A 14,040-nucleotide genomic window follows, 5' to 3' on the forward strand; every position below is an offset into this window, starting at 1 on the left:
ATATTATCGGATGTTAAATCTTTCATATCAAATATACCAATCAGTATATCATTTATATTTTAAGGCATAAAATGACTTACGCATCACATTTATGTCATTGTCTCGGTAGTAGCTTTAATCCATTCAAGGACTTATAAGCTTGCACATTTGACTTTTCAACTGGAACAAATAACTCAGCACTTCAACTGAAAAAAGAACTCTTCTAGTTGTTCCATAATATTTTCCTCGTAGGAAATAATATGCACTATTGTTATAATAATATAAATGATTTTTGGTTCTATCCTAAAGCTCTTAGGACTTGGAACCCCCCACATTTATAAGTATTTCTGTTAAGATGAGTGACTCGTAACAAATTTCATCTATGGATAATATATCCCCAAAACTTTGGGATAATCCTGAAATTTTATCTTTAATGTATTTATTATGATTTTTCAACTATGAAAGTACCATATATTAAATACTTCACCTCATCTACCTTTTCAAGGTTCCATATTCGCTTCTCAACAAGCATATATAACAGTCTCTAGTGCATATGTACTCACTTTATCTTTAGCATATTCTTATAATAATTCACCGACATTACCGTGAATTAATGCTAAAGATATTAATTACAATGGGTTCGAATTAATATGTTTGATTTTACTTCTTTTATATTTATAAATTGAGTTATTCATATTTAAGTTCATGTTAAGTCAGTCATATTAACATGTTATAACCTTTCATGTGTCACACATCACATAACTCAATCATTTAAGCAAATAATTATCTTATTATTTAAGCTTTGGATACAATCACTACAGAGTGAGCACTCACTTCTCAAGTATTATTACACACTCTTCTCATATCTCACTACTAAATTATGATGAGCACCTACTTTTCAGTTATTACCGCTAGCTTGAAGTTAAATTTGTTTAGCTAGCAATTCTAGTAGCTCATACCTTTAGTACACACTTATCTAAGTGGTCTATCTTGGTAGTAGAGTAATTTGTTTTGAAGAATATTTTTCAAAAACTACTACTTTACAAGTAATATTATTCTCTCCTACATGAGCAACTATGATGAATAGCTTAAATAGCTTATGGCTAAAATAGCTACTCGTCACCCTCGCGTTTTTTTTTTTTTTTTTTTTTTCACTACCAAGTTGAGAGCTAGAACCAACTAACAGATTTTCCATCTTCCTCTTAGGTTCTGTGCACCTCATTAATCATTTTAACTTATAACTAAGCTACCTTGTTTGCAACTCATTAACATTTTAGCTTTTAGCTAAATTATACATTAGAGCTAACTAGTTTGATTTAGCTTATCTCAGTGTACTAGCTTATTGTATCCATAACATTTTCCATTAAACTCTTTAGAGTTATCGGAAAATCTTTTCTTATTTAGCCCATTCACAGCTATACGTGTCTTAGACACTAGTATAGATCTTTCTCCCTTGACTATTGGAAGAATTGACATACTTAGACTAATCAATTTTTGTCTGTTGTATTAAATACACAAACCAGTCATGAACTCATACAAAATTAATAATATCACACATTAAATAAGTTATATTGTAAAATTAAATTACAACATACACTAAGTAATTCAACTACATATCTCAATATTATAATCTCAAATTATAAATTTTTGTAAAAATAATATTGAACTTGCATAACAATATAGTTTCATATTGTATCACATGATTAATTATATCACATAATTAATTTAAGAAAAAATATTTGTCGCTCATTCTCCAATAAACATACTAGAAAATTAGGACCAAAAGATGTAGACGTTCTAGCCGACAAGAAAATGATATGTACTGATGTTATAACCTATCAAAGGTTTTATGTAACGATCCACTCCATCACATAGTATGATATTGTCCACTTTGGGATCAAGCCCGCACGATTTTGTTATTGGGTTTTATCTCAAAAGGCCTCGTACCAATTGGAGATAACACCACTACATAAAATCACTTTACCTTTCCCTTACGTAGGTGGTGTGGGACTGTGCACCTGTAACTTACTCAATGTGATAACATGTCAGTGCCTCTTGCACCCACCCACGGCACACCCACCCACAAGGTTGCCACATTATAGGTCTCACTTTAACTTTTCGTAGGAGTAAGATCTGCAACCTTAAATAGACACCTCCACACTTTTAAGAATTTATAGAAAGGTTTTCAACTTTTCCATAATTCATATGATGTCACATTTCTAAGGTTTCATCTTTGCTTCGTGGCAAATACACATAACGGTATCTTGTGCAACCAATGATAAAAGTAACGAAGTACTTTTTTCCACCTCTAGTTGGTACATGTTTAAGGTAATGTCATATACTTCATAATATCATATTACAAAATTAAATAATTCAACAAATATTAAATAATTCAATAATCTACTTATATAACATGCTTCAATTTCACATAATATTGAATGCATTAATATTTAACATATTATCATATAATAATGTATATAACATTATTTTATCATATCTCAACTATTAGTATAATATCTACTTATTTATATCTTAAATAGAAACATATAATAAAATCTACGCAAGGAAGGAATCTGTCTTAAGATTGTTGGAAAAATATATGCTTAATGTGACTTTTAAGATATAACAACCCTTATACTAATATGTCATGAGATAATTAACAATATGCTAATAAATCATTAATTAAATATGCAACTTTATATTTAATTAAATATACAAAATAAAGCAATAAAATAATAATAATATGCAAGGAATGAACCTGAACCGAGGCTAGTATTGGATACTATGTCCTTAAGACAGATTCGCCCCGCTATGGTGCTAACGGACTCAATGGCGTCTATCTCCCAGGATACAACGGTCTACATCCACCAGTAGCAGCACTACAAACTCGTGGATACGGCGAACCTCCTCTGTGTAACACTCTCTCTGACTAAAAAATGCATCTATATACTATATAAATGCTGAATTGGGTGTAATCCGAACCAAATGGTTCGGACCAATCTTAATATGGCTCGATGAAATTGGATTAGGGTCTAAGTGATTCGGACCACTTAACCTATGGTTTGAACCCACTTGGGTTGGGTTCAAGTCTAGAGAGGGAGATAGAAGAAAATGAAAATGAACAACTTGCAAATGATCCAAATGGGGGTATTTATAGAAACAGAAATGTCTTTTCGGATGGGGTGTATCTCTTCGTTATTGGACACAACCATTGCAATAGGTTGCAATGGTTCACATGGTGTCTGTTCACCACTAGACACATCTATTCTTATAGGTTGCAATGGTTCACATGGTGTCTGTTCACCAATAGACACATCCATTCTAATAGGTTGCAATGGTTCGCATGGTGTCTGTTCACCAATAGACACGTCCATTCTAATAGGTTGCAATGGTTCACATGGTGTCTTTTCGAGTGGGTACAACCATGGGTTATGATGGTTCGGAAAAAGGTGTAACCCTTTGAAAAAAAAAAAAAAAAACTAAAAAGTGGTTTTTTAATTTAAAAGGTGTAACCTTTTAGAAAAACTAAAATATGGTTTTTTTAATATAAAAGGTGTAACCTTTTAGAAAAACTAAAAAGTAGTTTTTTTTTTTTTTTTAATTCAAAAAGCCAACCATCCAAAAAACCCACTCATTTGTGAAACCCATTTAAATAAGCCCAGCCCAAAATTAGGCCCAATCCAAAATTCCAAAAAAGAATAATCTGGACTTTACAATTAGGCTCAAGCCCAAGCCCAAATCATAAACTCAGCTTATTTAAATTTCAATTTGTTTCAACATTTTTTCCATGTGGGACAAACACTTCCCACATTTTGCATACCCATTTAGGCTTATCAAAACACCACACTTTGGAGCTAATTTCTCATTCATCCAGAAACGGATTTCAGAAAGTAAATATACCACGTTCATCTCCTTGCGGAGAGAAACACGCTTGTCTAGAGATCCGTAAAAAATTATTAGCGGAATCTATTTCAAATCTCATCCAAAGTTTATATTTTTAATGCCCCCGTTTCCAACATATCTATCTTAACGCAATTTTAAAAGTTATGATTTCTAACTTCATTTAAATGTGTTTTTTAGATCTAACCTCTATCATTTAGAAGGGTATTTTTTTTTTTTTTTTTTTTTTTCATCAAACACATTGGACCGTAATTTTTTAAAATAAAAATACTTTTTAATAATAAAAAAGCAATCCCAAACACCCACTAAATATCTCATTTGAATTTTCTTCTTATTGCTGGAGGACAGAACATGAAGTCATTGTAAATGTAACAAAACCAACACACCTCTCAACAAACAAAAAGTAGAAAACAAAATTCTAAATCCATGAAAGGGAAAAAGATCAGGAGATGAGTTTTATATCTATTTACTATTGCGTCTTGAATTTTATTGAGCACCAAACTTCTTTGCCATCTCCATGAAAAAGTCAAAGACCTTGTACTGGTATGGAAGAGCCTTGGACACACTCTCCTTCTCCACGCGCCTCTTACCCCATGCCACAATTTTAGGGCACGTACTCTTCCTCAAATCTAAAGTTGCCACATGTCTAAGTGGAACGTCCACCATACCAAAGGTCTCACCTCTAAAATAAGTCTTCCCTCCTTGCTCTGCTTCCAAGTTTGAAACATTCTATGAGAATTTTTTTTTTTTTTTGGCTGCTTCTTGGGTTTCACCTTTAGGGTTCTTTTGGTTAGATGGAAAATTTAATGAAAAATAAAAGTGAAAGAAAAAAAAAGAAAATCAAGTTTCTATTGTGCATTTGGTTAATTAGAAATTTTTTAAAGAAAGTTGCGAGAAAATGTTATTTTGTTAATTTGGATAGCATGAAAAAAAAAAAAAAAATGATTCTACTGGTCAAAAATACCCTTATAATTATAAATAATAATAAAATAAATAAATTTGAGTTAGACGAATATTCTTTATACTTAATTAAGAATAATATGTGATATCATATAAAAAAATTTGCATTTTTTTACAAGGACTAGAACCCTCGAATTTTTACACTTTGAAAGTTGAGTAAGCACTAATATAATTGACTAATTTAACTTCTGTATATGAAAAAATATTGATTATTATTATTAGGAAGAAATTATGCAACCCTGTTCTATTGTTAACAAAATCTTGAGTCATTAGATGTATGTCAATGAGTGGAACACGGTAGGACTCTAGCTAATGTATACATATATGTATGTATTATTGTATGTTGTCTTGAGATGACATGGTTTATGAGATAATAGTATTAACAACTGCGAAAAATTGAGCAATTGCGGCCATCATTGAAAAATAATAATTTAATAATGGAAGAAAAAATTAAATTAATTTTACAAACACACATAAAATTACAAACAATTAAATTAGTAATAGACAAATTAAGTAATTTACAGAACAAGTAAACTTTTCCTTTTCAATATAGTCTATCAAGTTTAGACAATAGATATGGGCATAATAGGAAAAGCAAGAAATAAAGTGTACAACTTTCACGAGAAAGTAGATTTTCGTGTGTTTGATGCTCGAAAAAATTTGAAGAAAATTTTCAAATACGGGAAATTTACATTCCCCAAACTAAATTTTTTCTCTTTCCTTTCCTTTCTTGCTGCTTCTTGCTAACAAAACGGACCCTTAGTGAAAACTAAATTCCTTCCATTGCTACAAGGCCTTCTTGCTCACTAACTAGGTGCCAAGACGGGACAATGTTGTAGCCCATTTAGTGAGCAGGAAGGCCTTAATGACCGAATGTGGAGATCTTGAGTTGTGAGTCGCCTAAGTAACTATTAAATGCTCTTTTTCTAGATTGTATTTTCTCATCTTCTCTTTAAATTCAGTTTCTCTGTTGGTGTCAAATAAATAAATAAATTGGTTTGGAGGTAAAATAATTGAATTGGTTCACAATTATTGGCGAATCCATGGGTGGGGTTGGGTGCGCTCAAGCCCACCCAAAAATACCTAAATTTAACCCAGCTTAGTCCAGAATCAAAAAAATTATTAGTCCATTCTATTGACAATTTCTGAGTCTATCCAATTTTGTAATATAGAGATACTTGTATACTCCATTCGTCCTTTAATAGAAATTCATGTTTAGAAATTGAAGTTTTTAAGGGGACATGCAATTAATGCATTGTCCCCTCTTAAATTTACCAAATTGTCCTTTTTAATTTAAATATATATAGTTACAAAATTTGAAATTTTTTAAAAAGATAAAGGACAATGATAGAAATATAATAAAAATATTTTATTTGGTTGGTGGTAACATTTATTAATGACATAGTTACCATAAAAATAATAATAATAAATAAATAAATTTTTTATCACTTGTCTGAATTCTTTCCTTATTTTTTTAAATAATAAATTTGAAGATAAAATATTTCTTTATCCACATGCTCAACAATGAAGTGGCCTTTCTTCTTACCAATAACATTTTTTAACTTTTTGTTTACCATATATGCCTGATGAATGTTACAGTTGTCACAAGAATTGAAAAATTACTTTATTACCCTCAATATATCATATTTCAATTCTTTCATCAAGAATCAAATAATTAGTAAGCAGTAATGATGTTATTCTTGATGAAAAGATAAATAAAATGAAAAAAAATAATCCGGTCTTCCATGTTGGTTTCCTCCAATATATCAATGTTATAAAATAATTCCTGATTCTCATTGCATTTATAAAACCATGTTTCTAAAAAATCGATGTGTACATTAATTTGAGTATATTATATATATATATAGATAACATGAAATTTTGATTCGCAATATCTTTAATGCATAACTAGTATGATTGGCTCCCAAATTATGATTCACAACGCTAAAATGGCAAATACGTTAATAATGTAAATGTAAAAGAAGTGAGACCAAAATGGAACACAAAAAGAATGGTGACTACAATTTAGGTTGTGTTTGTCACCAAAAATCAGAGTTATTAACAGATTATATGTATAAAAAAATACATATATATACATTTAGTAGACCTCTCATAATTAACATCTAGTTAATTAATAATATCATGTCATCAAAATAACAAGAGTGTTAAAGTATTTTTCTTAAACAAGTATGCATGATGTTGGTTGGTTCAAATAAATATCCATCTAGTGCTAGGAACGGTTGGCCTTAAACTCTCAAGGCGGTGCCCAATTGGAACCGATTTATATTAATTTCAAATCTTAGATTTGAAATTAAAATAAGTTTAATTTAAATTTTAAACTAATATTTTTTCAAACAATGGCATATTTGATTTCCTATTAGATCTCAAGTTTGATTATTGAATCACATTAGTCATTAACTTTTTGCTTTAAGGGTAAAAAGGAAACGAAAAAGTCATATCCATGAAAAAGTAAGAAAAAAACAGTTCAAAAACAAAAGTGATGATTATTCTCGCCACTCCAGTGACTAAAAGTTAATAAAAGGCTGACAAGCACTAAAATGAACAATAAAAGTTAATAAAATGATTCAGATTTATTCGGAATTGCCACAAAATGGAGATGAGTGGGATATTTTTCATAAACTGCTAATATGAAATAAAAATAACCCAAAAATAAAAAGTATTCCCAGTCTTATAATAAATGTTTCTTTTAAAAAATAATTTTTTTTAAGAGAAAAAGTAATTATTGCATTGTCACTTTAAAAATTATAAAATGAAAATACTAAAAATAAACTGGACCGAGTATGACCCATCTCACTAAAAACTAGATCGGGATAGAGCAATTTACCCAACGAAGAAGAGCCCAAAGGATCGGCCCAGTATGAAAGACGAAATAAGAAGCTTTTATAATACTTGTAAAAGTTTATAAATAGAAGGAAAAAGGAGGAAAAAGGAATTGATATATTTTGAAATGTAGAAAACTAATTTTCCAAATAGGAAGAACGTTTCATTGCATTTTCATAAAGATACCCTTTCAAATTTACATATATATATATATATAATGACTTTCAAGTTTAAATATATGTATAATGAAAGTTTGAATTTTTTTTAAAATTTTAAAAATATTTTATTGAAAAATGTAAAATATATTGTTTAAATTTAAAAGGTGAACAAATATTTTAGGACAGTCTAAAAAAAAAAGATGAATAACTATCGTGAGATAGTGAGAGTGCTCCGTAAGTGAGAAAATTCATAAAATAAAGTGTAAAAGAAAAAATAAATAAAAATATTAGATTACGAAAATAAATAAAAATATTAGATTACAAAGAAGAGAAATAAGTAAAAATATCTAGAAAATAAATAAATAAATAAATTATAGAGTTAGTGATGTCAGAAGTCAGCAACGCACATGGTATCCATTCTCCATTTATATCCATCAATCAAATCTCATAGTACTAAAAAAGATTCTTTGTTTCTGTAATTAAACTGAAATACCAGGGACATTTATGTCCCAAAAGTCCCTCTGAGGATGCGGCGATCCTAACCCCACCAAACGCCCTAATCCCCTCGGAATCTGTTTTCTCATTTTATATTTCCAATTCTACCCCTGCCATCCACATCTGAAACTTTTTGACTCATCCTCCTTCCTTTCTGACCAAAGCTCCATCTCTTCCCACACCTTTTCTCCCTCTATATAGCACCTTTCTCTCTCTATAAATATACATATATATATATATATAATCACGGTATCTCACTCTCAGATCTCCATCGTTACCTAAATCATTGTTTATCATCGCTCGCCCGATTCAACAAACCATGAGCCGATTCAGGCGATTTGAGACTATCGAAACTTTCCCATCATTTCTCGTCAGAGAAACCCCCTTTGTTACTACCAAAACCCTAGCCCTAAGCCACTGTTATCCCTCATTTGCAAATGAAGATGAGCTCGACTTTGCTCTCGATTTCTTAAACCCTGTCCCAAACCCTAGCCCCACCCTCCTCGAGTTCCCTTCTCCGTTTGATGGCTTCGACACAATCACCGATCTGGTCCAGATCGACAGAGCTCCGTTCTATACTTCGACTCGGAGGGTTCAGCACCGAGTCGAGAGTCGTCTCGGAGCTGAGCCTTACTTGCAGAGCCTCTGTGACCGAGTCTCCGCGCTCGAGGTGAGCTTCGACCGTCTGATCAAAGCGAAGAAGCCCCACGGCGGAGATCGGAAGTATACGTGGACGGCTGAGATCAAGAATGCGGAGAAGGACGGGTTTGATCGGAAGTATAAGTGGACGGCGGAGATCAAAGGTGGAAAGCATAAGAAGAAGCACAAGGAGCAGGAAGCTAAAGTTGAGAAGAACTACAAATGGACGGCTGAGATTAAGGGAAAGGGGGAGGAGAGCCCGAACATGCGGACCTACACGTTTAAATCATCGACTGGGGATGGAGGTGATAGTAGCGGATCGGAGAAGAAAGAGAAGAAGGATAAGAAGCATAAATGTGAGAAAGGAGTGGGACCCGCTCGTGTGGTGGAGATTGAAGAACCTAATCATCATGGGGCTGTCGTTTTAAGACAGGTGCGTAAATTTAAATTCGTTAGTATGATTCTGTGTGACTCTGATGTTTTGATACATGTTGCTTATGAATCATACACCGTTTAGCATGTTTGTTTAATTTAACACGTGTTACAATTCTATAGACGGCGACGTTTTCATATCCTTTCCCTTTCAAACTTTATCCTGCGTACTGTGTTTTTGTACTCATTTGGGCAATTAAATGGAGATGCAATACCTCACACCACCACTACACCGTGTTGCATTCATTTAATAGAATGTGCTTCAAGGTGTCGCTCTATTCTAACTTGGAGGTCCCTGGTTTGGAACTAGTAAACAGTCTCTCCACATGCGGTTGTGGAGGTAAGGCTGCCCACATTTAACCCTCCTTAGACCTTGCAATGGCAGGGGCCTCGTGCATTGGGTTTGTCCTTTTTATTGCATCTCGATCTATTATGTACAGGGATCTTGATTCTTGTTTGGTAATGGGGATTGAGGGAAAGGATGGGATGATGAGAGAGGATCATCCGATTGGGCACACCATTTTATAGCCCATTATTTTACTTTTGTTTAAAACTGAAAGTTAAAGCAGTGGTGAAAGGAAGATATATGTTAGGTTGAACTGAGAATACTTAATTGTTTGATAATAGCCAATTATATTTTACACCTAGTGATGGACCCAAAACATTATTTGAGTGGGGGAGATGTTAAACAACAAGATTTTTTTTTTTTTTTGAAATTATCATAATAATTAAATAAAAGAACTTTAAAATTCATTCATAATTTTATTGATAATATTTACAATTTTCCTCAATGAATTTTCATATTTTAAAAACGCAGTGTAATAACTTCATAATCAAATACTATTTTACTCTTGAAGTTGCATATCTATAAAGACATAAAATTACTCAACAAAACAATAGAAAGAGAGATTAGGCTAGAGCAAAAAAATTCAAGTGGGGGCTTATTTTTATAATGAGGTTTTTTCATCACTTCAATAGGGGCAAATTTTAAATTTTAGAAAACATGTAGTTGTTTAACATAAATAAATAAAAATTCAGCGGGGACATCGGCCCCCAATGAGCCCTCTTTGGATCCATCCCTGTTTACACCACCATCATTCCCAATTAGGGAAAAGGAGGAGTATTGTGTTAGGTGGCTTTGATGACTAGCATAAAGTTTCTGTCATGTCTCTGCCCCAAATAATTGAGAAAGTTTGTTGAGTTGGGTAGGAGATAGTAAAGTCATAATATCATATTTTCATATGAACTCTTCGAAAAATCATCCCAGGTACCGACTTGTAGTGCCCCCAACCAATGAAGACCCATTATTTTCAGAAATAATGACTTACCATTGGCTGGGGATGTTTGTACCCTGGGTACCCAATAATTTTTCCAATTATTCCTTCCCACCTTACCACAAAAGGAAAGAGATACATATTCCTCTTCCAACCCTCCTCATCTCCCTTGTATCCATTTTCCATCCCTCCTACAAAATGGTGCTTTGATGTTGATGGCCTTTTGGGACGAGGGAGTAACAGAGGAGAAAAGACATTGAGGGTAAGCATGTTTGGACTATCCTACCAAAAGTAGGAGGATTTGTAAAGAGGATTTGTAAAGAAGGTTAGTAGTTGTAACAATTGAATTCTATTGTATCTATGCTGTATGTCTGTATATCTATTTTTTAACAGTCACTACAATCCTTTTCTTATCTTTTCTCTTTAGTAGATGTTAATACACTAAGCTCTCTTTTTATTATATCATGACTGATGTTACCTGAATTTCCCTTCCCTTCTTCCTTATCCAAAGGAACTGTTATATACTTATATATGCTGAGTTGTTTGTTGTTGTGTGGGAGTTCAAGGCTTTTGCGAAAAGGCTAGGGGCTCTTGAGAAGTGCAAGGGCAAGAGGAAGGAATTGTCACCCCAAGATGCAGCAATGATGATACAGATTACCTTCAGGGCTTATTTGATCCGACGATCAAAGGCGCTTCGTGCTCTTCGAGAGCTGGCACTTACCAAGTCCAAGTTGAAGGAGATCAGGGCACTGTTCAACAACTACAACTACCGTCATCGTGTGACCCATGATGCGGAGGAGCGCCAGAAGTTCTCCGAAAGGATCATTGTCCTCCTCCTTACTGTTGATGCCATTGAGGTATTATTTACAATTCCCAACTTAACAAAATTATATACTTTCTGGAAACCACCAATTCTCTATATTTCACCCTATAGCATTGGTCTAATGTTTGATGCATTTACTGTTTTCTGTTAGCTGGGTGAACATTAGTTTGTTCAGATTGATGAACACATGATATGCATTTCTTTAATGAGTGCTATCTGTTTCAATTTCGTTGAGCATGCTTTTGGTACCACGGAGAGCTCCATACAATAGTTTCTGAAAATCATTGTATTCTTCTATTGTAACCAATAATATATATATATATATATATATATATATATATATTGCTTTCGTCTTGCATGAAGTATATGGACATGTATGCTTTGATGAAAAGAGAGTCACTAACTTTTAAGAACAAGATACAGTCATAATTATTGAACTGATCCAGCGAAAAGCGTTCATGCTGTTTCTTGGTTGCCTTTTGATTATAGGCTTTTAGTTTGTTCAATGGAGAAATGAATTCAGGAAAGAGGAGTTTCTTAGTGCAGTTCAATGAGGTCTAGTTGTCTAATATAACCAACATTAAGCTTGTAATTAACAGTGCTTGTGTTCCTTACAAGTTACCTTAACTATGTTGAATATATGATCTTTTCTGAACAATGTGTGAATTTATTAGTGCTCCAAGTGTGTGATTTTACAAAGTTCTGCAAACTATTCCCCTAGCCACATTCTATAATTGCCAAAATGTCATACTAAACTAGAACTTTAGATTGGGCCCCAACCCTTTGAACTCCTACTCGTTATAAGTCACCAATTTGCTTTCTTCCCAAGGATTGTCAGCAATCAAATGAACCACCAGTGAATTTCAGTTTAAATTCAGTGCATGGTTGCCAAGAAGTTATTAGTGTGGAACTTAGATTTTACTCCAAATTTTTACTCGCTGTACGCTTCCAATCTAAATTTCGTTCTATGATTTCAGTTCAGTTTGTAATTTAATGTTTGTTGCTTTACGTTGTATCAGGGTTCTGATCTTATGGTGCGAGCTGCAAGAAAGTCAATGGTGGACGAGCTGGAAGCAATGCTTGACGTGGTAGACCCCCAGCCTGTTGGGAAATCCCTTTCCATGAAAAGGAGGATGTTTGATATGCCTGATGCTGTCATCCAGAAGGAGCTTGCAGATGGCGTGGCACAGGTTGTCCGAATGCTTGGAGAAGAAGAAGAAGAACCATAATGCCGCTGAAACCTTTGAGGCAAAGCTTGTAAGTGCATCCTAACGTGTACCAAATCACCCAGTTTGGGTTTGCTAGTGTTGTATTTTCTTAACTACTAGTAGCAGATGCGTGTTCCGGCTAGCATTACTACCCTCTCATTCAGGCGTAAGTGGAGAATATCTGAAACTTTGGCAAGTCATGGACTTACTCTCTCGTGGAGAGATTTTGTACTACTTGAACTTTCCCTCTGAAGAGGGTGGTGTTATGGTGTTCTTAGACCTTTGTTCGTAATGTCTTGAATGTCATTTTATCGTTTATTTGCGGCATTTACATACTTTTTCTTTACCTGTGAACTTCAATGATCTCTCTTCTTCTGCTTATGTAGGGAGTTTGCACTCTATATCAAAAGAAAAAATTCATCTTCAACTTTTTATGAATATTTGCAGTTTTTCAAATTTTGAAAAAAATTTGAAAAAAAAAAAGGAAGAGAGAGAAAGAAATAAATAAATAAACAAAGAAAGGTGCAGATGCCAAGTGTTGTTAAGGAATGGTTTAAAATTATTATTATTATTATTATTATATATATATTTCTTCTGAGGATTGGTTGCTTTCAGGAAACTATTAGGGTAAGTCTTCTATGTTTTAAGCTTATCCTTTGAGAATTAAATAATTGAAAATGAATTTTCAGATATTTCGTACTTTTTTTATTTAAAGCAAAAACTTCACAGCATGAAAATGAAAATACCACCGAGCATGTCTCAAGTCTTCCATCTTTGAAATCTTATTTTTGAGATGGGGGTGTTCCTTTGACCAAATCATTTCTTGTGGTTGCTATTGCTTAGGACCCACTCGCAGCAATTTGACAATTTTGCTATGGAGATGAATCCAAGATTATTAAATGTGACAATTTATTATGGAGCTGGTTCTATTATATGATTGATGAATATATCAAAATATATATGTATACACGCATATTCAGATTTGGCCCATAATTTTGTGCTGGAGTCAGTGAATGTTACTGGATAAATTATATTGCTCACATGAGATTTTATAAAATGTTCAACTCTACCCCTTCAAATATCTCACAGTTCTCACTTCTCACTATTAAGTTTTCTTACCAATTGCGAAAACTTTTGTAGCCCAGAGGTTAGGTTACTATCCGTTATCTCGGCTTTGAACCTTAGTACTTCTAATTTAATATTTTTGTCTTAGATATACACACACACACACACACACACACACACACATATATATATTATTACCAATTATTTCAAGTCAGTCAGGTTTTGTAATGTCACTCTATCTAAAGTTACAATCTCAGCTAAATAGG

At 33.1% G+C, this 14,040-nt stretch overlaps 1 protein-coding gene across 1 annotated transcript; it reads left to right on the top strand.

The window, feature by feature from the left end:
- The first annotated feature begins 8,472 nt into the window (after positions 1-8,472).
- On the top strand, positions 8,473-13,036 carry LOC132312564 (BAG family molecular chaperone regulator 7). Its single transcript, XM_059810969.1, has 3 exons — positions 8,473-9,405; positions 11,245-11,535; positions 12,521-13,036. The coding sequence occupies exons 1-3, from the start codon at positions 8,653-8,655 to the stop codon at positions 12,728-12,730; spliced, it is 1,254 nt and encodes a 417-aa protein (XP_059666952.1). The 5' UTR covers positions 8,473-8,652; the 3' UTR covers positions 12,731-13,036.
- Positions 13,037-14,040: the final 1,004 nt, after the last annotated feature.

Source organism: Cornus florida, unplaced genomic scaffold (genome assembly GCF_030987335.1).
Source record: "Cornus florida cultivar Cherokee Brave unplaced genomic scaffold, ASM3098733v1 CherokeeBrave_3.0.0_Hap2_Chr06, whole genome shotgun sequence".
Taxonomy (NCBI): domain Eukaryota; kingdom Viridiplantae; phylum Streptophyta; class Magnoliopsida; order Cornales; family Cornaceae; genus Cornus; species Cornus florida.

What these genes read in the sequence shown, in the direction of transcription:
- LOC132312564 (XM_059810969.1), top strand. Translation starts at nt 8,653, where the DNA reads ATGAGCCGATTCAGGCGATTTGAGACTATCGAAACTTTCCCATCATTT. An exon ending in GGGCTGTCGTTTTAAGACAG is followed by an intron (nt 9,406 to 11,244) that starts GTGCGTAAATTT and finishes TGGGAGTTCAAG; the next exon opens with GCTTTTGCGAAAAGGCTAGG. An exon ending in TTACTGTTGATGCCATTGAG is followed by an intron (nt 11,536 to 12,520) that starts GTATTATTTACA and finishes ACGTTGTATCAG; the next exon opens with GGTTCTGATCTTATGGTGCG.